The sequence below is a fragment of the Chlamydotis macqueenii genome, chromosome W (assembly GCF_036417535.1).
Source record: "Chlamydotis macqueenii isolate bChlMac1 chromosome W, bChlMac1.mat, whole genome shotgun sequence".
Classification (NCBI taxonomy): Eukaryota; Metazoa; Chordata; class Aves; order Otidiformes; family Otididae; genus Chlamydotis; species Chlamydotis macqueenii.
Window position 1 is genome coordinate 42,634,463 of NC_141592.1, and position 25,032 is coordinate 42,659,494.

At 44.1% G+C, this 25,032-nt stretch overlaps 1 protein-coding gene across 1 annotated transcript in view; it reads right to left on the minus strand.

Annotated features, from left to right (window-relative positions):
- Positions 1-25,032, minus strand: part of LOC147596704 (small conductance calcium-activated potassium channel protein 3-like) — a 142,442-nt gene that overhangs the window by 108,013 nt on the left and 9,397 nt on the right. The window contains 1 exon segment of the mRNA XM_086769615.1: positions 12,837-13,256. Within this exon segment, the coding sequence (XP_086625741.1) occupies positions 12,837-13,256 (420 nt within the window).

Genomic DNA, 25,032 nt, shown 5'->3' on the forward strand with positions numbered 1-25,032 from the left:
ACTGCACCCCATGGAAAGGACCCATGCTGGAGCAGTTCGTGAAGGACTGTATCCCATGGGAGGGATCAAACGCTGGAGCACAGGAACAGCATGAGGAGGAAGGAGGGGCAGAGACCATGTGTGATGAACTGACTGCACTCCTTTTCCTCAACTCCACCCTGCGCCACTCAGTGGGAGAGGAGGTAGAAGAGTCAGGACCTTTGAAGGTCCCTTCCAACCCTAACCATTCTATGATTCTATGATTCTATGACTGAAGCTGAGTCTGAGAAGAAGGGGGTAGGGGGAAGTGGTTTTAGTTTTGTCTTTGCTTCTCACTGTCCTATTGTATTTTTAAGGATTTATTTTAATTATTTTTCCCCCTCTAGAAGGAAATGGGTGACCTGGTTATTGGGGACATGGACAAGGCTGAGGTGCTTAACGACTTTTTTGTCTCAGTCTTCACCACTAAGGGCTCTTGTCGCACCACCCAAGTCGTGGAAGGCACAAGCAAGGACTGGGAGAATGAAGAACTACTATGCCACGTCTACACGTTATTTGAACACCTCCAGGGATGGTGTCTCCACCACTTCCTTGGGCAGCCTGTTCCAGTGCCTGACCACTCTTTCAGTAAAGAAGTGTTTCCTAATATCCAACCTAAACCTCCCCTGCTGCAACTTGAGGCTATTTCCTCTCGTCCTATCACAAGTTACTTGGGAGAAGAGACCAACACCCGTCTCCCTACAACCTCCTTTCAGGGAGATGTAGAGAGCAATGAGGTCTCCCCTCAGCCACCTCTTCTCCAGACTAAACAATCCCACTTCCCTCAGCCACTTCTCATAGGACTTGTTCTCCAGACCCCTCACCAGCTTCATTGCCCTTCTCTGGACGTGCTCCAGCAACTCAATGTCCTTCTTGTAGTGAGGGGCCCAAAACTGCACACAGTATTTGAGGTGCGGCCTCACCAGTGCTGAGTACAGGGGCACGATCACTTCCCTACTCCTGCTGGCCACACTGTTCCTGATACAAGCCAGGATGCTGTTGGCCACCTTGGCCATCTGGGCACACTGCTGGCTCACGTTCAGGTGGCTGTCTACCAGCACCCCCAGGTCCCTTTCTGCCAGGCAGCTTTCCAGCCACTCTTCCCCCAGCCTGTAGTGTTGCATGGGGTTGTTGTGACCCAAATGTAGGACCTGACGCTTGGCCTTGTTGAACCTCATACAATTCACCTCAGCCCATCAATCCAGCCTGTCCAGATCCCTCTGCAGAGCCTTCCTACCCTCAAGCAGATCGACACTCCCGCCTAACTTGGTGTCGTAGAATCATAGAATGGTTAGGGTTGGAAGGGACCTTCAAAGGTCATCTAGTCTAACCCCCCTGCAAGGAGCAGGGACATCCCCCACTAGATCAGGTTGCTCAGAGACTCATCCAACCTGGCCTTGAATGTTTCCAGGGATGGGGCATCCACCACCTCTCTGGGCAACCTGGGCCAGTGTTCTACAACCCTCATTGTAAAAAAAATTTTCCTAATATCTAATCTAAATCTACCTCCCTCTATTTTGAAACCATTACCCCTCGTCCTATCACAACAGGCCCTACTGAAGAGTCTCTCCCTGTCTTTCCTGTAGGCCCCCTTGAGGTACTGGAAGACCACTATAAGGTCTCCCTGGAGCCTTCTCTTCTCCAGGCTGAACAGCCCCAACTCTCTCAGCCTGTCCTCATAGGAAAGGTGCTCCAGCCCTCTTATCATCTTCATGGCCCTCCTCTGGACCCTCTCCAACTGGTCCATGTCCTTCTTATGTTGGGGGCTCCAGAACTGGACACAGTACTCCAGGTGGGGTCTCACCAGGGCAGAGTAGAGGGGGAGAATCACCTCCCTCGACCTGCTGGCCATGCTCCCAGTCATCTGCAAACTGACTGAGGGAGCACTCAATCCCCTCATCCAGATTGTTGATAAAGATATTAAATAGAACCAGCCTCAGCACTGAGCCCTGGGGAACACCACTTGTGACCGGCCGCCAACTGGATTTATCTCCGTTCACCACAACTCTCTGGGCTCGGCCATCCAGCCAGCTTTTAACCTGTCTCAGGGTACACCTGTCCAAGCCATGAGCCACCAGCTTCTCTAGGAGAATGCTGTGGGAGATGGTATCAAAGGCTTTGCTAAAGCCCAGGTAGATCACATCCACAGCCTTTCCCTCATCCACTAGTTGGGTCACCTGGTCATAGAAGGAGATCAGGTTGGTCAAGCAGGACCTGCCCTTCATGAACCCATGCTGGCTGGGCCTGATCCCCTGGTTATCCTGCATGTGCCAGGTGAGCGCACTCAAGATGAACTGTTCCATAATCTTCCCCGGCACCGAGATCAGGCTGACAGGCCTGTAGTTCCCTGGATCCTCCTTCCAACCCTTCTTGTAGATGGGCGCCACATTGGCAACCTTCCAGTCGTCTGGGATTGCCCCTGTTAACCAGGACTGCTGATAGATGATGGAGAATGCCTTGGCAAGCTCCCCTGCCAGCTCCCTCAGTACTTGTGCGTGTCCAGGTGGCGTAGCAGGTCGATGATTGCTTCCTCCTGGATTGTGGGGGTTTCATTCTGCAGAGAATGAGATGTCCCTGTCTTCCAGCTCAGGGGGCTGAACACCCTGGGGATAACTGGTCTGGCTATTAAAGACTGAGGCAAAGAAGGCATTAAGTCCCTCAGCCTTTTCCTCATCCTTGGTGACAATGTTTCCCCCCACATCCAATGAAGGACGGAGATTCTCTTTGGCTCTCTTTTTGTTGCTGATGTATTTGTAGAAACATTTCTTGTTATCCTTAACAACAGTGGCCAGGTTGAGTTCTAGCTGGGCTTTTGCCTTTCTAATTTTCTCTCTGCATGACCTAACGAGCTCCTTGTTCGCTTCTTGAGTTGCCTGCCTCCTCTTCCAAGAGTGGTAGACTCTCCTTCTTTCCCTGAGTCCTAGCAAAAACTCCCTGTGCAGCCAGGCTGGTCGTCTCCCCCACCGGTTCGTCTTACGGCACATGGGGACAGTCTGCTCCTGCACCTTTAAGACTTCCTTCTTGAAGAATGTCCAGCCTTCCTGGACCCCTTTGCCCTTCAGGACTGCCTCCCGGGGAACTCTCTCAACCAGTGTCCTGAACAGGCCAAAGTCTGCCCTACGGAAATCCATGGTAGCGGTTTTGCTGACTCCTCTCCTTACCTCTCCAATATCTGAAAACTCTATCATTTCGTGGCCGGTAAGCCCAAGACAGCCTCCAACCACCACATCTCCCACCAGCCCTTCTCTGTTTGTAAACAGCAGGTGGAGCAAGGCACCTCCCCTGGTAGGCTCCCTCACCAGCTGTGTCAGGAAGTTATCTTCCACACACTCCAGGAACCTCCTAGACTGTTTCCTCTCTGCTGTGTTGTATTTCCAGCAGATGCCCGGTAAGTTAAATTCCTCCACGAGAACAAGGGCTAGCGATCGTGAGACTTCTGCCAGCCACTCGTAGAACGCTTCATCTGCCTCTTCATCCTGGTTGGGTGGTCTGTAACAGACTCCCAGCAGGATAACCACCTCATTGGCCTTCCCCCCCTCATCCTTACCCATAAGCACTCAACCTTATCATCACCATTGTTGAGCTCTATGCAATCAAAACACTCCCTGGCATACAGAGCCACCCCACTGTCTCTCCTTCCTTGCCTATCCCTTCTGAAGAGCTTATAGTTGTCCATTGCAGCACTCCAGTCGTGAACACTCCAGAACAACTCATTCATCAGTATGGACTTCCTCACCAAATACAAAGTGACCAAGGAATACACTTTAGTGGACATAATGTCCAAGACTGGGCTCAAGGGCTAGGGATAGATTGGATAAACCACATTGCCTACCATCCCCAAGCTAATGGCTTGATTGAAAGAATGAATGGGATGTTGAAGGAACAATTTATAAAGCTAACCAGTACTAAAACTTTACAGCATTGGAGTTCACATCTTACTAAAGCAGCTTTTTGTTAAACGGTCGGAATATTCACATTCAAACACCCCATGATCGTATTACAACACCTCCAGTACATAACATGGTGAGGATTGAAATTCTTCCAGGTGATGTATCTCCCAAAATATTAACTACAGGGAAAATGGAATTGTTTACACCAACAGATCGTGTGGTGGGTCTGCGACCTATTAGATGTGAAGATTCATATAAAAAACCCTGAGAATGCCGTATGGTTCTGTACCCCAACTTCTCCTCTTATTTTACATCCTTTGTTGATATCAGATTCTCCAGTTCTTGTATTTCAGGTATCTTCGACGAATACCTGTGCCTTATGTAGAGGAGATAGCATTGGAACAGCATTATTGGTGTCGCAAAACCAATATCGAATTGAAGTTCAGTCTGAAAAAGTGCAAGCCACAGCTCTTCAATCTGTGCAGACAATTGCCCCACATCTGTTTATCAAACCTGGAGTAATATTAGCTGAAGGAACTGGAGCATATGTATTACTGGAAGGAGATGACACTCTTGTTTTCCTCCCTTATCACAGGTTGGCTTGTCATGCTTTGTAATCTCATACTACAAGCTGTCGTGGTTTAACCCCAGTCTGCAACCAAGTACCACACAGCTGCTCGCTCACCCTCCCCAGGGGGATGGGGGAGAGAACAGAAAAGAAAGGAAAACTCATGGGCTGAGATACAGTTTACAGGGATAGCAAAAGAAGATATAATAATACATATATTAATAATTACAATAATAATAAAATATAGGGATAATGAAATATACAAAACGACCGATGCACAATTTCTCACCACCCAGTAACCCAATAACCGATACAGCTTGTCCCAAGCAGGAGTCACGGAACGAAACCGAAAGCGATCCCGGAATGATCCTGGGCAGTGAGAGAAAAGAGCAAGAGAGCTGCCCACCGACCAACCCCCACTTATATACTGAGCATGATGTTTATGGTATGGAATACTTTCTTTGGCCGGTTTAGGTCAACTGTACCAGCTGTACCTCTCCCAGCTTCTTGCACCTGCACATTAGCAAAACCTGGGAAGCTGAAAAAGTCCTTGATCTCTTAGCAACAACTCATAACATCAGTGTATAATCAACATTCTTCACATACCAAATCCCATACTAAATCCAAAACATAGCAGCTACTGGGAAGAAAATTAGCTCCATCCCAGCTGAAACCAGGACAGTATCTACTCCTTATTCCATACCATTTATGTCATGCTCAGGCCACACACTTTCCAATTAATCACTGTCACTTTTTCTGTCTTTGATATATACACACAGATATCATTCCCTTAGTCTATGGGCCATCCCTCCAAAATGTCTATTGAGTTCATTTAGTCCATGACTTTGGGCTCCATCTGTCATAACAGTCTTTCAGGGCAGGAGAGATGGTGTGTGTGGTGTTGGATTGTTGCATGCTTCATCTTGAATTCGCAGCTAGCGTATCTGGCCCGGCTGGTGTCTCATGTCCATGGTCTGTGAGGTGAAGATGTTGATTTTGAGGAAGTTGCTGGGTGCCAGTTCTGGTTCTATCACCGCTGCACCTTATAGCGGTCTTCCAGTACCTCAAGGGGGCCTACAAGAAAGACAGAGAGAGACTCTTCAGTAGGGCCTGTTGTGATAGGATGAGGGGCAATGGTTTTAAAATAGAGGGAGGTAGATTTAGATTGGATATTAGGAAAAAAATTTTTACAATGAGGGTTGTAGAACACTGGCCCAGGTTGCCCAGAGAGGTGGTGGATGCCCCATCCCTGGAAACATTCAAGGCCAGGTTGGATGAGGCTCTGAGCAACCTGATCTAGTTGGGGATGTCCCTGCTCCTTGCAAGGGGGTTGGACTAGAAGACCTTTGAAGGTCCCTTCCAACCCTAACCATTCTATGATTCTATGATTCTGTTAAAGCAAACTGTGGCCTGCATTCTGCTGCCAAAGGGATGGAGAAGAACATATTAGCTATATCACTGGTGGCATACCTCTTGGCTGCCTTGGACTCCAGTTCATATTGAAGTTCTAGCATGTCCGGCACAGCAGCACTCAGTGGTGGCCTGACTTCGTTCAGGCCACGATCGTCCACTGTTAGTCTCCGTTCTCCACTAGATTTTCGCACTGGCCATATGGGACTGTTAAAGGGTGAGCGAGTCTTGCTGATCACTCCCTGACTCTCCAGTTGACGAATCAGCTCATGGATGGGGATCAGGGAGTCTCAGTTGGTGCGATATTGCCACTGGTGCACCCTTGAGGTAGTGATTGGTACCTGTACCTCGACCCTCAGCAACCCCACAACAGGAGGGTCCTCTGAGAGAGCAGGCAAGGTAGATAGCTTTTAAATTTCCTCCATTTCCACGGTGGCCATACCAAAAGCCCATCGGTGCCCTTTTGGGTCTTTGAAATACCCGCTCCTGAGGTAATCTATACCAAGGATGCACGGAGCATCTGGGCCAGTCACTATGGGGTGCTTCTGCCACTCATTCCCAGTCAAACTCACTTCGGCCTCCAATACAGTCAGCTGTTGGGATCCTCCTGTCACTCCAGAAATACAAATGGGTTCTGCCCCTTTATAGCTTGATGGCATTAGGGTACACTGTGCACCAGTGTCTGCTAGAGCCTTATACTCCTGTGGGTCTGGTGTGCCAAGCCATTTAATCCATACAGTCCAGTAAACTCAGCTGTCCCTCTCCTCCACCTGGCTGGAGGCAAGGCCCCTCTATTCCTGATTGTAGTACCCACTATCAGTGAATGGGTTTGTATGGTCTACATGGGCTGGAATCCCATCCCTCTTACTCACTTTTTGTAAATAGGGATCAGAAGCCCATCTACCCTGCCTGGGGAACTGTTCACTGGAGTCTGGAGCAGCAATTTTCCTAGAAGAACCCCCATTTGTGATTGCTTTTCCTCGCAACTCACATACCCTTGCCTCTAGGGCCGAGGTAGGTTTCCTGTCCCACTTCCTCACGTCCTCTCCATGGTCACGCAGGTAAAACCACAAGGTACCTCGCTGCTTGTACCATCTCTCTTGAGCAGGGGAATATTTTATTCTAATAGCTGAGATACTGACCTGTAAAGGTGGAGAGTAGATCCTATCCTCTTTGAGTTGTTGAAACTCCCGGAACAGTTTTCCAAATGGGTTTTTGGATCTTTTGGTCAGTCTTTCCACAGTCAAGACACAGGCCCATATGGAGGAAGAGAGATTGTCTTCGTATTGTTGGAGTTGGTTAGTCACTGCACGTTTTGGTGGTACCTCTTCGTCTTTCCAACCCGTCGCTGCCAATGAGTTGGCATACGATGACAGTGCACTCTGTACAAAGTTCTGCCATATGGAATTGGGTACATTAAATTTAATCTGGATCTATGGATGTTTGTGGGTCATCCAGGTTGCAATAAATCAACTCCTGAACAGCTAATTCCCTCAGATACTGGATACCTCTCTCCATGGTGGTCACCTTGCTTGAGTGACTGTGTTGGTTTTATTTAGCGAGGGGGGGAGCTACGGTAGCAGCTTCTGTAAGAAGCTACTAGAAGTTGTTTCCCCTTTGTCCAGTGGAATCGGCTGGGCCTAGGGCGGACCCACTCCTGGCCAGGGTCGAGGCAATTGGTAATAGAATGTTCCCTGATAACGGGAAAAAACAGGAAAAAAAAAAAAAAGAAGAGAAGATGTGAAGAAGCTGGAACAGGGGCAGGGAGGGGGAGGCACAAGCCTTGTGGGCCTTGCGGTCCTCACGCTCTGGAATCCTGCCAGGCAGCCATCTGGGCCTGACTCGGCCCAGCCCAGCTGCAAGAAGCGGAGAGGAGATGAGATGTGAAGAGAACCTGAGAGGCATCTGCCTGAGCCCATTGTGAAGAATTTCTTGTGAGAGGAACGGCTGCAGATGCCAAGGGCAGTTCAGAAGGAGGGGGAGGAGTAATGCGGTTCCTGGCCAAGATTCCCCTGCAGCCTGTGGTGACGACCATGGTGAAGCAGGATGTCCCCCTGCAGCCCATGGAGGTCCACGGAGGAGCAGAGATCCACTTGGAGCCCGTGGAGGGCCCGTGCTGGGGCAGTTGTTCTGGAGGGACTGCACCCCATGGAAAAACGACCCACGCCAGAGCGGTTCACAAAGGACTGTAGTCCGTGGGAGGGACCCCACAATGGAGCAGGGGAGGAGTGTGAGGAGTTCTTCCTCTGAGGGGGAAGCAGTGGCATAAAGCGACGTGTGATGGACTGACTGCAACCCCCATTCCCTCTTCCTCCCTGTGCCGCTCAGTGGGGGGAAGGAGGTAGAGATAATGTTAAGCCCGGGAAGAGGGAGGGGTGGAGGGAGGTTATCTTGTTCTCTTTCTCATTATCCTGCTGTTTTTAGAAATAAATGAATAGGTTTTCCCCAAGTTGAGTCTGTTTTGCCTGTAACAGTAACTTTAAGGATTTCTCCCTGTCCTTATCTCAAACCTCGAGCCTTTTTCTTATATTATGTCTCCCTATTCCCTCGGAGGGTGGGGGGAGTGAGAGAGAGACTGCATAGTCTGGTCCTGATCGGGGCTAAACTACGACAGTGCTACACAACACAACTCTGAGAACAACTAAAACAACATTGTGGCCAGTGACATGATGAATGCCTTTAACAAATTTGTTTGAACACACTCTGGTCAAATCTGTCGTTATCTCAAACCCTTCAAGCCTGACCAGGGGCTCGAACCCTGGACCCTCAGCTTAGAAGTCTGATGCTCTCCCAGCTGAACTAGGAACTAGCTGGGCCCCTTTGTGCCCCACATTTGGTGCCAAAAAGGACTGTCGTGGTTTAACCCCAGTCAGCAACCAAGTACCACACAGCCGCTCGCTCACCCTCCCCAGGGGGATGGTGGAGAGAACCGAAAAGAAAGAAAAACTCATGGGTTGCGATAAAGACAGTTTACTAGGATAGCAAAGGAAGAGATAATAATATATATATTAATAATGACAATAATAATAAAATATAGGGATAATGAAATATACAAAACGACCGATGCACAGTTTCTCACTACCTGATGACCAATATGGCCCATCCCGAGCAGCAATCACGGAACGAAACCAAAAGCGATCCTGGAATGATCCTGGGCAGTGAGAGAAAAGAGCAAGAGAGCTGCCCGCCGACCAACTCCCACTTATATACTGAGCATGATGTTTATGGTATGGAATACTTTCTTTGGCCGGTTTAGGTAACTGTACTGGCTGTACCTCTCCCAGCGTCTTGCACCTGCACATTAGCAAAACCTGGGAAGCTGAAAAAGTCCTTGTTCTGGTTTTGTTAGTGAGGGGGGGCCTAAGGTGGTAGCTTCTGTAGGAAACTGCTAGAAGTTGCTCCCCTTTGTTCAGTGGACTCGGCCGGGCCTAGGGCGGACCCGCTGCTGGCCAAGGCCGAGCCAATTGGTAGCAGAATGTCCCGTGATAACGCCTCTGCGATAACGTATTTAAGAAGGGGAAAACAGAAAAAAAAAAAAGGAGAGGAGATGTTAAGCAGCTGAGCGGGGGGCAGAGACGGGGAGGCGCGAGGCTTGTGGGCCTTGCAGGCCTCACCCTCTGGCCTCCCGCCGGGCAGCCGACTGGGCCCAACTTGGCCCGGCCTGGCTGCAAGAAGTGGAGAGGAGATGAGCAGTTGAAGTGAATAAGATGTAAAAAGGATCCTGAGAGGCGTCTGCCTGCCTGTTGTGAGGAACGGCTGCAGACGCCAAGGTCAGTGAAGAAGGAGGGGGAGGAGTAACGCGGCTCCTGGCCAAGATTCCTCTGCAACTAGTAGTGAAGACCATGGTGGAGCGGGTTGTCCCCCTGCAGCCCATGGAGGTCCACGGAGGGGCAGAGATCCACCTGCAGCCTGTGGAGGACCCCACGCCGGAGCAGGTGGAGGCCTGAAGGAGGCTGTGGCCCGTGGAGGGCCCGCTGGGACAGCTGTTCTGAAGGGACTGAACTCTGTGGAAGAGATGACCCACGCCGGAGCAGTTCCACGAAGAACTGTGGCGTAGGGGTGGGACCCCACAACTTCTAGCAGTTTTCTACAGAAGCTACCACCTTAGGCCCCCCCTCACTAAACAAAACCACGACACCCCCCCGTGCCGCTCGGGAGGGGACGTAGTAGAGATAATGTTAAGCCCGGGAAGAGGGAGGGGTGGGGGGAGGTTATCTTGTTCCCTGTCTCATTCTCCTGCTAGTTTTAGAAATAAATGAATATTTTTCCCCAAGTTGAGTCTGTTTTGCCCATGACGGTAACTTTAAGGATTTCTCCCCGTCCTTATCTCAAACCTTGAGCCGTTTTTCTTATATCATCTCCTCCTATTCTCTCGGAGGGTGGGGGGAGTGAGAGAGAGACTGCGTAGTCTAGTCCCAGTCGGGGCTGCGCTACGACAGTCCTGCAACAACTCATAACATCAGTGTATTATCAACATTCTTCACATACCAAATCCCATACTAAATCCAAAACACAGCAGCTACTGAGAAGAAAATTAGCTCCATTCCAGCTGAAACCAGGACACAAGCACATGCCCTGGATACATTTCCATGAGATCAACATGTAAATACTTGGATTTGGTTGGCCTTTACTGTAACTAACTCATCTGCCATTTTGTATTGAGGGAGGATTAACAGCTGCAGATCTCTTGAAAACGTGTTTCATTGGCATGCCAATCCCAGTAGCTGTATTACGGAATTATACTATGCTAAGTGCTTTTGATATTCATGTTCCTCATTGTTATTCTTTCCGAGTAGGTAACAGCTGTACGTCAAGGAATACTACAAAATCGATTGGCGGTGGACTATCTCCTTCTTCGATACCATAAACGCTGCTCTGGTTTTGAAGGCATGTGCTGCTTCAACTGATGAAACAGCTAACGTAGAGTACAACATTCAACATCTCCAGGACTTAATGCATCAAATAAAACAATCTACTGGTGGTGCCTGGCTAGCTGAGTGATTTAAACCCCTGACAGGATGGGTGGAACACCTGATGCAAAGCATTATTGTAGGGATATGTTTATTCCTTTTTCTATATGTGTTTATTACGTGCCTCTGTAAATTACCCTGCCCTACTCCCTGCAAGCCCAAATGGACACCTGCACCCTGCTTGTGCTGACTCACGCACACAGTTTCTTGCTTTTGCTCCATCGCGTTCTTTTTTCCTCTCTTGATTTCTCTCTCTCGCTCAGTCTCTTGCTTTTGCCCCCCGCTTTTTCTCTCTCACTTGCTCAGTATTTATCTCTCTCCCACTTTTTCTCTCTTCTTTGTCTCTTGTGTGCTTTCTCATGTTTTCTCTCACACTCTTGCTTTTGTTGTTTCTCTTGGTTTGTCTTCCTGCTCTCCCTCTCCTCCCCCTCTTTCCCACTGTTTCTCCCTCCCTTTCTCTCTCCCCCCCCCCCCTCTCTCTTACTATCTTACTCTCCCTCTCTTTCCTTCTCTCTCTCAACTCTCTTTCTCCGTCCCTCTATTTATATTTCTTTTCTAACTATATATCTTTCTTTTAGTAGCTCTCTTTTCCATTCATATCTCTCTCTCTCTACCTCTCTCTTCCTTGTCTCTCTTTCTCCCCGTTTTGCTTTTTCTCTCCTTCTGTTTTCCTCTTTCTTCCCCCTTCTCTTTCTTTCTCTGTTTCTTTCAAACTCTTCCTTTCTCCTTCTTTGTCTCTCTGTTGCTTGCTTGATTTCTTTATCTCTTTTTCTCTCTTTCTCTCTCTCTCTCTTTCTTTCTCTTTCTCTCTCTCCATCTATTTCTCACTCCCTATTTATCTCTTTTCCCCTCCGTTTTTATCTATATCGCTCTCTCCCCCCCTCCCCCCCTCTGTTCCTCTTTGCCTCTGTTGTTGCTTAATCCTGGTAAGCAGCTATAGCCCCACAGCCACGCGCTCAATCATCCCACCTCCCAGTGGGAGGAGGAAGAGAATCGGAAGGGTAAAAGTGAGAAAATGCATGGGTTGAGATAAAGACAGTTTAATAGGGAAAGCAAAAGCTGTATGCACAAGCAAAGCAAAATAAGGAATTCATTCACTACTTCCCATCTTACTTTTCCAGGAAAGTAACAGTTACTTGGGAAGACAAATGCCACATCTCCAAACTTCCCCCCTTCCTCCTCCTTTCCTCTAGCTTTTATTGCTGAACATGATGTCATATGGTATGGAACATCCCTTTGGTCAGTTGGGGTCAGTTGTCCCAGCTGTGTCCCCTCCCAACTTCTTGTGCACCCCTCGCTGGAGGTGGGCAGAGTGAGAAACAGAGAAGGTCTTGACGCTGTGTAAGCGCTGTTCAGCAATAGCTAAAACATCGGTGTGCTATCATCAACACTATTTTGGTCACAAATCCAAAACATAACACCATATGAGCTACCATGAAGAAAATTAACTCTGTCCCAGTCAAAACCAGTACATCACCCTTTCTTGATCTTGTCAATTGCCCAACATTTTTTCACTTTTTTTTTTTTAAATAAACAGGACAATAAAAGTCTAATTGAAAAAAATACATTTTTCCATTGGAATTTTCCATGGCAATTTTATCTACATTACTCTCAATAAATTTAACTCACAAACACAATAAATGAAAGTTGTTATCAACACAGAATATCAGCAACTGTAACTGTTGTTAAAAGACATTTTATGGTATCCCACTGTATTTTAGTAACATTAAATGAAATCTTAGAAATCTACTTGCAATACTACAATAAATGTTGTGGCACAAACTTCTCTACATAAGTCTTTCAGATTAAAAGGCAAAGCATTCCTGACAATCTGTGACAGAGTGAAATCCAACCAGCACTCAACATATCAAAGACCAAGAAGCTCCATTCCATTAAATATTTAGGTCCTTCAAATACAAAACCAAAGAAGCAAAACAAGAGAGACAGACAAAACCAACCAACCAAACAGAACAACCTTACCTTTCACAAGCTCGGACAGTCCACGCAGCAATTATCCATAATGAGATACTAAAAACCAACAGTACGGTTCCTGGACAGATTGTCATTAAAGTCTTCATAACAAAACGGGTATTGAAGTTTATCTTATTTAATGCTCCAATGCTTCTAGATGATGCATCAGTGAAAAGTTTGCTATGCAAAAGCATAACTCCGGCAATAAGATAGAGCCTTAAGAACATTGGTATAGATAAAATAATATCCACATCAGCTGTTGTTGTGGATGGAGCGTAAGAAAAGGCAAGCCGAGCTGTCCATGTGAATGTATAGTTCCCAGGTATGGGATGTATAGCACATACAAGTATTTCCAAGCAGATAAAGAAAATACGCTCATAAGTCACGGCTATTCTCCAGTCATCTGCTCCATTGTCCACCATGAATAACGGAAATGATAAAATATAAGGTTAACTTTAGCATGCCATTAACAAACACTGTTATAATTCCAGCTTTCAGAGCTGCTAATGACCACTAAAACCAAAATAAATATGCCATTTCAGCAAATGACATTACTAAGTCACTACTAAGTGAATGTGATTTTGGTTAAGCCAAAAAGAATGTTTTTGTGCACTATTTTTAAAACTGTATATGAAACTGAATTTCCACATATTATTTACTAAGATTTTTTCATATTTTTGTTTAATTGCAATTTTTGATAAAACACAACTCTGTGCCATTTTAAACCTCATCCCTTCAAAATCAATTGCTTATTCAACGTTTCATAGAATTAAGAAGAATTTAAGAAAGGTTTTTCAGAATGGAAATCTAAATTACAAATTGAAAATACTTTCTGCAGTACAACGTTAAGACTTCTTTAGAGCACATCAATGCTTCAGACAGGAGAGTTTATAGCTTCAGTAGAACTATTCAAGCTTTCTTCAAACTTCGGGTACCAATACAGACCAATGTAGGCTACAAAATCATCCAAGAAACTACATAAAGACTCTAAAAGATAACTCATAGTGAAAAAAAAGTTCAACTGTACCTCAACTACTTACTAACAATACCTGAACTAGCTGTTTTAAAGCTAGGTTGGCCATGTCTAAATGAACTGTAGTCACACCTTCAAAAAACCAAAAATGAAAAGCAGAGGCCTGCAAACACCAGAGTAGCCTAGGCAGCCAGGTGAGGTCTGTTAGTAGCTGAAAACTAAATGCACATGTATGTATTCCTATTTTTAAAAATAGTAACATTTCAAAATCATATTTATGAGGTAAATGTCCATACAAATCCGTGTCTCTATATTCAGTCCATGAAATACATGAATACCAAATATTCTGGAATAAAATAGGCTGTGGATAACAAGTCAATTGGGATGTACTGAAAATAGATAGAAATTAGTATAGGATTGCATGTACATTGTATATGCTTGCAATTGTGCAACCTACTAAATGCAATTGTCAATTTTTAATTTGGAAAATGCAGTGGTATTTGCATGTTCCGGCTTGCTTGGTTGTGTATATTTACTATTTGGAAAGCAAGGAGGGAAAATGAATGAAGGAGAGAAAGAACAGCTGAACAGCACAATTTAAAGGGGGGGTATATATTTTTATATATATATATATATGCCCTCTCAGCTGCTTTCAGTCAATTATAGAATCATAGAATTGAAGGGACCTTCAAAGGTCATCTAGTCCAACCCCCTTGCAAGGAGCAGGGACATCCCCAACTAGATCAGGTTGCTCAGAGCCTCATCCAACCTGGCTTGAATGTTTCCAGGGATGGGGCATCCACCACCTCCAGCCCTCTTATCATCTTCGTGGCCCTGATTCTGTTATAATAACCATGCATTCACTTTTTAAGATACTACTCCCCATTCAAATGGAGAATGATGCTAGTAATAAGAAGAGAACAAGCTCTTCCTATAAAATTGAGTCCTGCAGCCTATGCAGAAGGCCAAACTCCAGTCAAGGTCAAAGATGTCATGCCTGCTCATAGCTTTCAAATTTCTTATTAATGATTAGCCTAACATTGAAATATAATTTAAGTCATTCATCAATGTTCTGTAAAGCTTCTTCAAATACAGAACTACCATCTACCTTTACTAAGCCTGCATTCTGTAAGACAAATTTTAAAAAGTTTTTTTCATCTGAAATTATATAATGTATTTCCAACATGTGGTATGTAAAAATAAGACATGAATCTTAAACTATAAATAAACTTGAAGTTTCTAACAACACACAGTATAAATATAAAAATAGATAGCACGTCATAGATATTAATCAGCATTTGTGTGTTTACATAACAATTTGTGTTACATTCATATAACACCAGATTAGAAAAAAAAAAATAAATTCAGAGTAGACAGATTGCACACAATTACAACTTAGATCAGAGACTCCCTGAAGCTACTTAAAAGAAAAGTAGAAAAATTAATTTTGCAAATCATTAGTATATCAAAACAAATTCCTAGCAGGCTATCTGAGGATGTTGGTGAATGCAAAGTACAAGGAAATTGGCCAGTTTCTTTATAATCCTGGTAGAAGAACAAATGTGAAAACAGTATCACTGCTCTGTTGTAAGGAATAAAAAGGAAGCGATAAGCAATGATAAAGTAGCATAAGCTGTACTCTTTGAGGCATTCCTTGCAGAAGGAGAATCAACTGTACTCATAAAGGCATTGTGGCAATTGTTTAATTTAAAAATCCAAATTTTAAATGGTTGAATACTGGACTCGCTTTACCCTTATAAAAGAACTGATGGAACTATGACATAGACTAGCAAAATATAGCCTCTGTGGCTGTTGTTCTACCAAATTTTTGACCAAACATTTTTCTATAGCTTCTAGTCCCCAAAATATCACTTATGCAACTAAAACAAGCATTATAGTCCTCAAAGAAGAAGAAGGTGTTAAGTACAAATGATTGAAAATCATATGGTGGTTGGAGATAGACATCTCAAGCCTTTCCCTAACTAGGGGATGAAAAATACCTTCTTCCATCATCAGAAGGCATATAATCAAATAGTCTATAAATTATCCAAAGGCCTGTCCTCGATCTTGGAGAGTCTGTAGGAATTCCTGAGGACTCTGCATCCCAAATACAGTGCCACAGAGCAGAGAAGTTAGTAAGTTTAAGTCTTATATAAAGTCATGAGGCATCAAACACCTTCTGCATGCAAAGCACAGAAGGCAAAGAATAATGTTTTTCACAAAACTACATGAAAGCCTTGTTATCTTATATTTTCCAGAATGTTTCCCACATCCAGAGTTAAGATCAAATTTTCTAGTAGGTCATTAGAAATTGCTCCACAAGATCATGTGGATATAGCTAGCTACACGGATGAAATATTCTTAGTTTGTTCAAATGGGGAAGTTAGATTATTCTATCATTTGTACATGTATATGCACATACACACACTCCCTCTAATTATAAAAATGCCAATTAAAAAAAATGATTGTAAAAGTCTGCTACTTAGTTTCATCTTACATTTTTTTTTGCATAGTATATTTATTTAAATTTGGTATCTCTATGCAAAATGAGCTTTTCATGGTTATTGATATCTTGCTATTCACACTATGTATGTCAGTGCATGTAAAGAAAAAATCATGTTCATGTGTGCTGGTGGCTAAGAAGGCTCGAAACGCTTCCCTCAAAGACAGCATTAAATCTGATCATCTCAAGAAGAGATGTGTAACTGAAGCACAGACTACTTATGGTTTTTGTGTACTATATTTTCCAATGTGCACATTAAAATACACCTGAATAATATACATCATAGTTACTATGACAGGGCACACATGGAGAGAAACATAGCCACAGCCATTTCAATAAACATATATGTGTTACTCAACGCACTTATCAGGTTTGTCCATATCTTTTTGAACCTCTGTCCCTCAGATCATTATAAAGCACTAGCCCAAATACTCTATGAGATAACAAAGAAAGGACACGATCACATAAACTAACATAAGGTTAAATTCTGCCTCCCCATATTTTCTGTTCTAAATCAGATACTGACAGTATTCTTTTTTGCTTTCTCTCTCCAAAGATATTCTGAGGCATTGCTCAAAATTTTTAAATGCTACAGGTCAGACTTTCAGCTTTATCATTTGTCTCAAACAACTGTGAAATGGCTTAATACCTGACAACTTGTGGTGCCAAAGAACCATTACAACACTCAGCAATTGTTGAGATATATGGAATTTATTTTCATGTAGTTCTCCCTGTATGTATGTGCTTCAGGGACCCAAAGAGGGTGACATGCCCCTAAAACTGACATTCTTTCTTCCCGATAACCTTCTATGCAGGTGATAGTGTCAAGAAGTGAAATCCAAGGACTCCAAGGAGAAAAAAAAAAAAAAAAAAAAAAAAAAAAAAGGATGTTCCTAGATATCCAGATTTCTTCCCCAGTGCTATAGAGAAGAAGAAACTCCCGAGAAAAGCATTATTAAAAAGATATTTCATGAGGCAATCTCCTACTTTAATTTCATTTGGACTCTTGATGAAACAATCACATTTGAGCTTCCTCAGAATTTTTAAACAATGGTGAGATATGAATTTTTATGAGCCTTTGAATCAAACCTCTCTTTAAAAACCTTTTCTGGTCTTGTAGGTGGTCTGCTATAACTAGTGCACTAATCTTAGCAGTACTGGGATAGAAACATTAGTCAGATTCCAGAGTTAGGAATGAATTTAGTTTTGCGCTGAAGCAGCAATTCCAAGACTGTGTATGAAGAACATAGCACACCTTCCCACAAAATATCAGTACTTTTATACAGAACTATTTTTAGAGCGCATCTTGTAAGAAACCTAGTGCTCTCTGTCATATTTTTCCCCATTTCAAGTATCTCAGAAATAAAGTCACTCCAATTCTACAATATTCTTGTGGAAGCAAAATTCACTGAGGAGGACTAGCTACTTTTCAGTATTTTTATGTTGTTAATTTTTAATGACCTTTTTACAATTCTTGATTTCAGATTTGTTTTTCTTCATTCATCACAAAAATTAATTTGTTCTACAGATCACTGCATGAAGAACTGCCATCTCCCAACACGGCTACCATCAGCCACTGTTCCCAACGTGAGAGAAGCCTTACTCTCTTCAGGGAAGATCAGCTTAATTACTAAAACCAATTTTAAAAGGATATATTCACTGAAGAAATTGGCAATATTTTTGCAAGGGAATAGGGGAAACAGAAGCTAAAGGAAGAAATACTGAATCTGAAGCTAGATAAAATGAGCTAATTTATTCATTCTGACAAAGGAGTACACCTGTGACTCTAGACTTAAGAACATATTTTTAAGGAAAGATAAATCTGATGTCCTGATAAACTTCTAACAGCCTCAGAACAAGGGTGCATTTGAATGGACAATGCTAGGTATTGTCAGGCCAATCATTCAGTGGCCTGACCATTAGATACAACCTCCCCCTATGTCCTAAGGGAAGCTGTTGGAAACAAGCATCTTCTACATTTAATTTCAATGCAAAAGGCCTCAGATTCTTTCAGTCACTGTTCATTAGATGTTTGATCATTGTTAAAGGATTTTCTATCCTGTCTTCTGTGCCTTATGCATTACAGTGCTGCTTTTCAGAGACAGTGGGCACCAGTAACTTTTCCTGGTTCAACATGTTCTGCAGATATAATCTATTCAAAAATGGACTGAATGGAAATAAAACAAAATATTTATCAAATAAATACTCTGAAAGTGATAATTTAACAGATACGATCTCTCTAGATTTCTTAAAATCAGTATGCTTTTCTGCTGTATGGAATGTGGATTAAGCTTCGCTGGTACAAGGTAATTTTCAAGCCTATACATGAAGCTACTGTATCCTGGACCAAAATTGGCACATGATGAGATTTATTGTCACCTGATCCAAGGCCTATTAAAATAAACAGAAAAATTTCAGTAATTTTCAACAGGTTTTAGATCAGAATAAAATTATTACTCAAGGTTGATTTATTGATTTTCACCTGTTATTCAATAGATTTGCTTTCTGTGCTCTTAATCTTCACTTCTTTTTGCAGTAGCAGTCTTAGCTGATGATTCAGAATACTTAAGCAAAGGCAAGCTAGACTTTTGTTTCTTTTGGCATGGATTCAACAGAAGAAGAAAGACAATGAGATAAACATGACCTTCAAAGGTCATCTCTAGTCCAACCCTCCTGCAAGGAGCAGGGACATCCCCGACCAGATCAGGTTGCTCAGAGCCCTGTCCAACCTGGCTTTGAACGTTTCCAGGGATGGGGCATCCACCAACTCTCTGGGCAACCTGGGCCAGTGTTCCACCACCCTCAGTGTAAACCATTTAATCCTAATATCTAATCTAAATCTACCTCCCTCTATTTTGAAACCATTACCCCTCGTCCTATCACAACAGGCCCTACTGAAGAGTCTCTCCCTGTCTTTCCTGTAGGCCCCCTTGAGGTACTGGAAGACCGCTCTAAGGTCTCCCTGGAGCCTCCTCTTCTGCAGGCTGAACAGCCCCAAATCTCTCAGCCTGTCCTCACAGGAGAGGTGCTCCAGTCCTCTGATCATCTTCGTGGCCCTCCTCTGGACCTTCTCCAACTGGTCCATGTCCTTCTTGTGTTGGAGAATCCAGAACTGGACACAGTACTCCAGGTGGGGTCTCACCAGGGCAGAGTAGAGGGGGAGAATCACCTCCCTCGACCTGCTGGCCACGCTTCTCTTGATGCAGCCCAGGATGCGGTTGGCCTTCTGGGCCACAAGGGCGCATTTGTCGGCTCATGTTGAGCTTCTCATCTACCAGCACTCACAAGTCCTTCTCCTCAGGGCTGCTCTTGATCCATTCCCCACCCAGCCTGTATTTGTGCCTGGGATTGCCAAACCCAGGTGCAGGACCTTGCACTTGGCCTGGTTGAACTTCATGAGGTTGGCATGGGCCCACCTCTCCAGCCTGTCAAGGTCCCTCTGGATGGCATCCCTCCCTTCCAGCGTGTCGATGGCACCACACAGCTTGGTGTCATTGGCGAACTTGCTGAGGGTGCACTCTATCCCACTGTCCATGTCTCCGACAAAGATGTTGAACAGGGCCGGGCCCAACACGGACCCCTGGGGAACACCACTCATCACCAGTCTCCACTTGGACATTGAGCCGTTGACCACCATTCTCTGAGTGCGGCCATCCAGCCAGTTCCCTATCCACTGAGTGGTCCGTCCATCAAAGCCATGTCTCTCTAGCTTAGAGAGAAGGATGTCATGTGGGACAGTGTCAAATGTCTTGCAAAAGTCCAGGTAGATGATGTCCATTGCTCGTCCCTTGTCCACCAATGCTGGAACCCCATCTTAGAAGGCCACCAAATCGGTCAGGCACGATCTGCCCTTGGTGAAGCCATGTTGGCTGTCACCAACCACCTCCTTGCTCTCCATGTGCCTTAGCATGGTTTCCAGGAGAATCTGCTCCATGACCTTGCCAGGCACAGAGGTGAGGCTGACCGGCCTATAGTTGCCCGGGTCTTCCTTCTTCCCCTTTTTAAAAATGGAGGTTATGTTCCCTCTCTTCCAGTCATCGGGGACCTCAGCAGACCACCACCATTTCTCAAATACGATGGCCAGTGTCTTGGCAACTTCATCCGCCAGTTCCCTCAGGACCCGCGGATGCATCTCATCAGGTCCCATGGACTTGTGCACCTTTGGGTTCCTCAGGTGTTCCTGAACCTGCTCTTCTGCTACAGTGGGCAGTTCTTCATTCTCTCAGTCCCTGCCTTTGCCTTCTGCAACTTGGGCGATGTGGCTAGAGTCCTCGTCGGTGAAGACCAGGGCAAAAAAGTTATTAAGCACCTCAGCTTTGTCCATGTCCCGGGTAACCAGATACCCTAAGTAGTCCAGCACCAAAACAAAAGTATCCCAGTGGACACAGTCCTCCTACCCTGTGACAATCATCTTTCAAGAAATACCAGGCTGTGACAGAATACCCAAGAAAGGGGATTAAAGACATCTTATTAGTAACCTTAGAGAATTTTGGTTTTAATCTTTTGTTTTGAGTAATATAAGGAAGTGCCAGTAAAACTTCGGGAACTGTACATTTAAAAAGCATTTCTATCTCTAGCAGTACAAGAGAGAGACAGAGGCGTCTACTTTCTCAGTAAAAGCAGAAAAAAAAAAAACCAAACAAAACAGCTTTACCATGTGAACTGTTATCAAAAGGTTTCTTAGCTTCCACCTGACTGTTAATCTAACAGCAAATTGCATTAGGGAAATGTGGAATGGAACAATAAGTTGTCTAGAAACAATAATTTTAATCATGTTGTATGCTACTATTTTAATTATGTAAAATATAATGAAGTAACAAACTGTTTATGCATGAAGTGGACAATTTTTACATTGTAAATTATTATGATAATTGAATGATACTAGTTTCTTAGCTCTTCCTTCCTCCACCTCTTCGAAAGTGTATTGCTCAACTGGAACAGTAGTCAGAGAAATACCTGTTCTAGGCTGGGATAACGAGTTACATTTTTCCTACTGGTCTTCCAAAATGAATCAACAACCACACAAGCTTAGAGAGCGAGTAATGAATATTTCATAATCTCCCAAGTGTGATGTTTTAAACAACATTACAAGCGTGACAACAATGAACCAAAAGGAGAATACACAGATTTGGGGTTGTCACCATACTTGGCTCCAACATCATTACTGTGGTTCATCCGTCTTTTTTCCTGGGAGAAGGAGGGAGGTGAAGGAAGCATTGTTTGTGTTTTTTATCCTCTTTTCTGGAAATGATAATGTAGGATAAGAATTATCATTTAAAACTACCTGGTTTAATTTGGCTGTTATTATAGTCTTAACATTAAGTCACATTTCATAAATAGAATAGCTCCTGAATAACAGGATAACTAATACACTAACTAATAACACATAATAACACTAATAATTAATAATACAGAATAATAATAACACTAATTGTACTTATCCTTATTATTATACTAACAATAACACTAATAGCTAATAATACAGAATAACTAATACACTGCAATCACTGAAAACCTATTTGAAGAAAGTATTTTAACATTTCCAATATTTCACAAAACTGCACAGCAGCCAAACAGTTATTTTTGTCTAAATACTGCAGCTATGCCATTCTGGAGACTTTGGTCTGTCAAATGCAGAGCTGTTTCATAGAATATAAAAATTAATTTGTTTTGCTAATAGGTTTAGAACGCAAGGCTAAAAAATATGTCCAAAATTACGCATGTGCCGTCAGACAGCAAGAAAACTCACCTGTCTGTGCTGCGAGAGGGAAACTGGGGAGGCTGGCAGCCGCCCTCTCCGCAGCACAGGTTGCTCTGAGCCAGGCCCAGCCCAGCCAAGGGCGTCCCGGATGATGTGCAACGTGCGGAGCTGTCTGTGGTGCTGAATAAGAGGTGGAGGACACACACCCCACCTCATCCCTTATATACTGAAGGTGCTCCTGACGTGCGGAAAACAGACTCCACAATCTGTAAGATTGTAAAGTAGGTATGTTTATTCAGCGCTGGGCAGCACGGGGGATCGCTCCTCCAAACGTGCGCAACGTGTTAAGCAAATAGGTACGGTATTTATGCATCATCCCGCGGACTTGGTTATATATTAATTAGGTTTCTGAGAAGTCATTATCATAAGTTTCCTCCCAGGACAGGTTATTCCCCGGTCTCTGCGTCCATCTCGTGTCTGTGCTCAGGAGTCACAGTCTCTCTGGTGGTCGTTCTCTCCTCCTTATCACTATGTCCAGCTGCATGGATTCAGACCTTTGTCCTGCTTTGTTCTTGCTGCCAGGGTGATGACTTATCTTTGCTGGTTCCCAATTTCCTTGGTTATTCCACCCTATCAGTTGGTTCTAAACTTCTTAGGTTCCCTTATCTTGGTCTCAGCCAGTGTGTCTGTACCCCCTCAGGATGTTCCCATCTAACTTATCTTAGCTCCTGCTAGAGAGCATCCTGAAAGTATCTCGTTATGTTAAGTTTATGACTCTACTGTTCTTTCTCTCAAGGTTAGTAAATCATTGATCACTATTTATCAGCTTCATTCCTTAGTATTAATCCCTTCTTTCAGTCCCCCTTTTTCTAGAAAACTAGTAAATTCTTTTACTACACCTAATTCTAGTACAATGTTTCCCTATCTAGCATTTTCTCAAAATATTTGTTAGACTCAAGTCTTTATCGTAACTGGTTCCCCCTCCATTCACGGTAGGAATCTCCTGTATTCTGAAAACACCACAAGCTGCATCGAATTGCTATATAAAGGATTATGGACACAAACCTTAATCCATATTCTACCTTTTCAATTTAAGCTTTAGGGGTCCCTGAACTTCAGAAGTCCAGAGTTTTCGTGGCGCCTCTTTTACCCTAGTGTGGTGTATCCAGGCATTCTGCTCTCTGATCTTGATTGCTGTAAAGGAGGTGAGGAGTACCTGGTATGGTCCTTCCCACTGTGATTCCAAGGTATTTTCTGCAAGAGACTTTACATATACATAATCTCCAGGTTGTATATCATGCACAGGTTCATCTAGACCTCTTCCCTGGGTCCCAATTACATGCTTTCCAATTCTATTGAGCTGTTTGCTCAATGCCACCATGTAGGAAGTCATAATTTCATCCCCAGCTTGCATAGACATCCCCCTCTGTATCCCATAGGGTTGTCCATACAAAATTTCAAAGGGGCTCAGTCCTTCCTTTGCCCTTGGTCTCATTCATATATGCAAAAGGGCTAAAGGGAGAGACTGAGGCCATGTCAGGTTTGCTTCTTGTCCCAATTTCACAATTTGCTGTTTGATTAAGTGGTTCATTTTTTCCACTTGGCCACTCGACTGAGGGCGGTATGAGGTATGAAGTTGCCAATCTATACCCAAATGGTGGCTAATTTGTTGTACTATTTTTGAGACAAAATGCAGTACTCTGTCAGAGGATATGGTTGCTGGAACCCCAAAACGTGGTATTATCTCTTGTACCAATACTTTAGTTACCTCCCGAGCCTTAGCTGTTCTGGTCGGAAATGCTTCTGGCCAACCTGAAAAGGTATCAGTTAATACCAGCAAATATCGATACCCCCCTTTTCTTGGAAGTTCTGTAAAATCAACCTGCCATTGTTGTCCAGGCCCATTGCCTTTTCCAATCTGGCCCATTTCTGGTTTGGGAGTATTTTTAGGATTAGTCTGGAGGCAAAGATCACACTGTTGAGTCACCTGTCTCACCGTGGTATATAAATTACTGGCCACAATTTCTCTTACTAAATGTTTATACAGAGCCTCCGTTCCCCAATGCCTTTCTCTATGTTCCTCCCATATCAAGTGCCACAGTAAACAAGAGGGAATAATTAGTTTTCCCTGTGGGGTAGAAGCCCACCCCTCTTCATTATATGACCCTTCTAAGTCTGTGATAAGTTTCTGATCTTCCTTGGTATATTCTGGTTTACCTTCTAGGGAGATTTGCCTATTAGGAATTAGAGCCCCTTCTATTTTCACCTTTGTTTTGGCCACTTGTTTTGCCTCTCTGTCCGCCAGCTCATTCCCTTTCTCCAAATCTGAGCTCACTTTCTGGTGTGCCTTAATATGCATGATTGCCACTTTCTCAGGGAGCTGGACAGCTTCTAGTAGCTTCAGAATTTCTTCTGCATGTTTGATATTTTTCCCCTGGCAGTTCAATAGTCCTCTTTCTTTCCAAATTGCTCCATGTGCGTGCACAACTCTGAAGGCATATTTTGAGTCCATATAAATGTTCACTACTTTGCCCTGGGCCAATTCCAGGGCACATGGGTTAGGGCAATTATTTCTGCCTTCTGTGCGGAGGTGTTCATGGGCAAAGGCCCTGATTCTATTACCTCTTGACTGGTGGTGATGGCGTATCCCGCATGTCGATTGCCATTTAAGACATAACTGCTCCTGTCTGTGAACCAGTTTTCCCCGTTTTCCATAGGGTTGTCCCTCAGGTCTGGGCAGCTTGCGTATGTTGCTTCGATGGTTTCCAGTCACGATGCACCGGTTCTCCTGTGTTCCCGCTAAGAAAAGAAGCTGGGTTGACAATGTTAGTGACCACGATTTCCACATCATCCTGTTCTACCAATACAGCTTGATATCTCGGGAATCTTTGTGGAGAGAGCCAGTGCCCACCCTTTGCTTCCAGTACTGCTGATACTGCGTGAGACACCAAAACAGTCATTTTCCGGCCCAGAGTAAACTTTCGGGCTTCCTGTATGTTCAGTATCACAGCTGCAACCGCCCATAGGC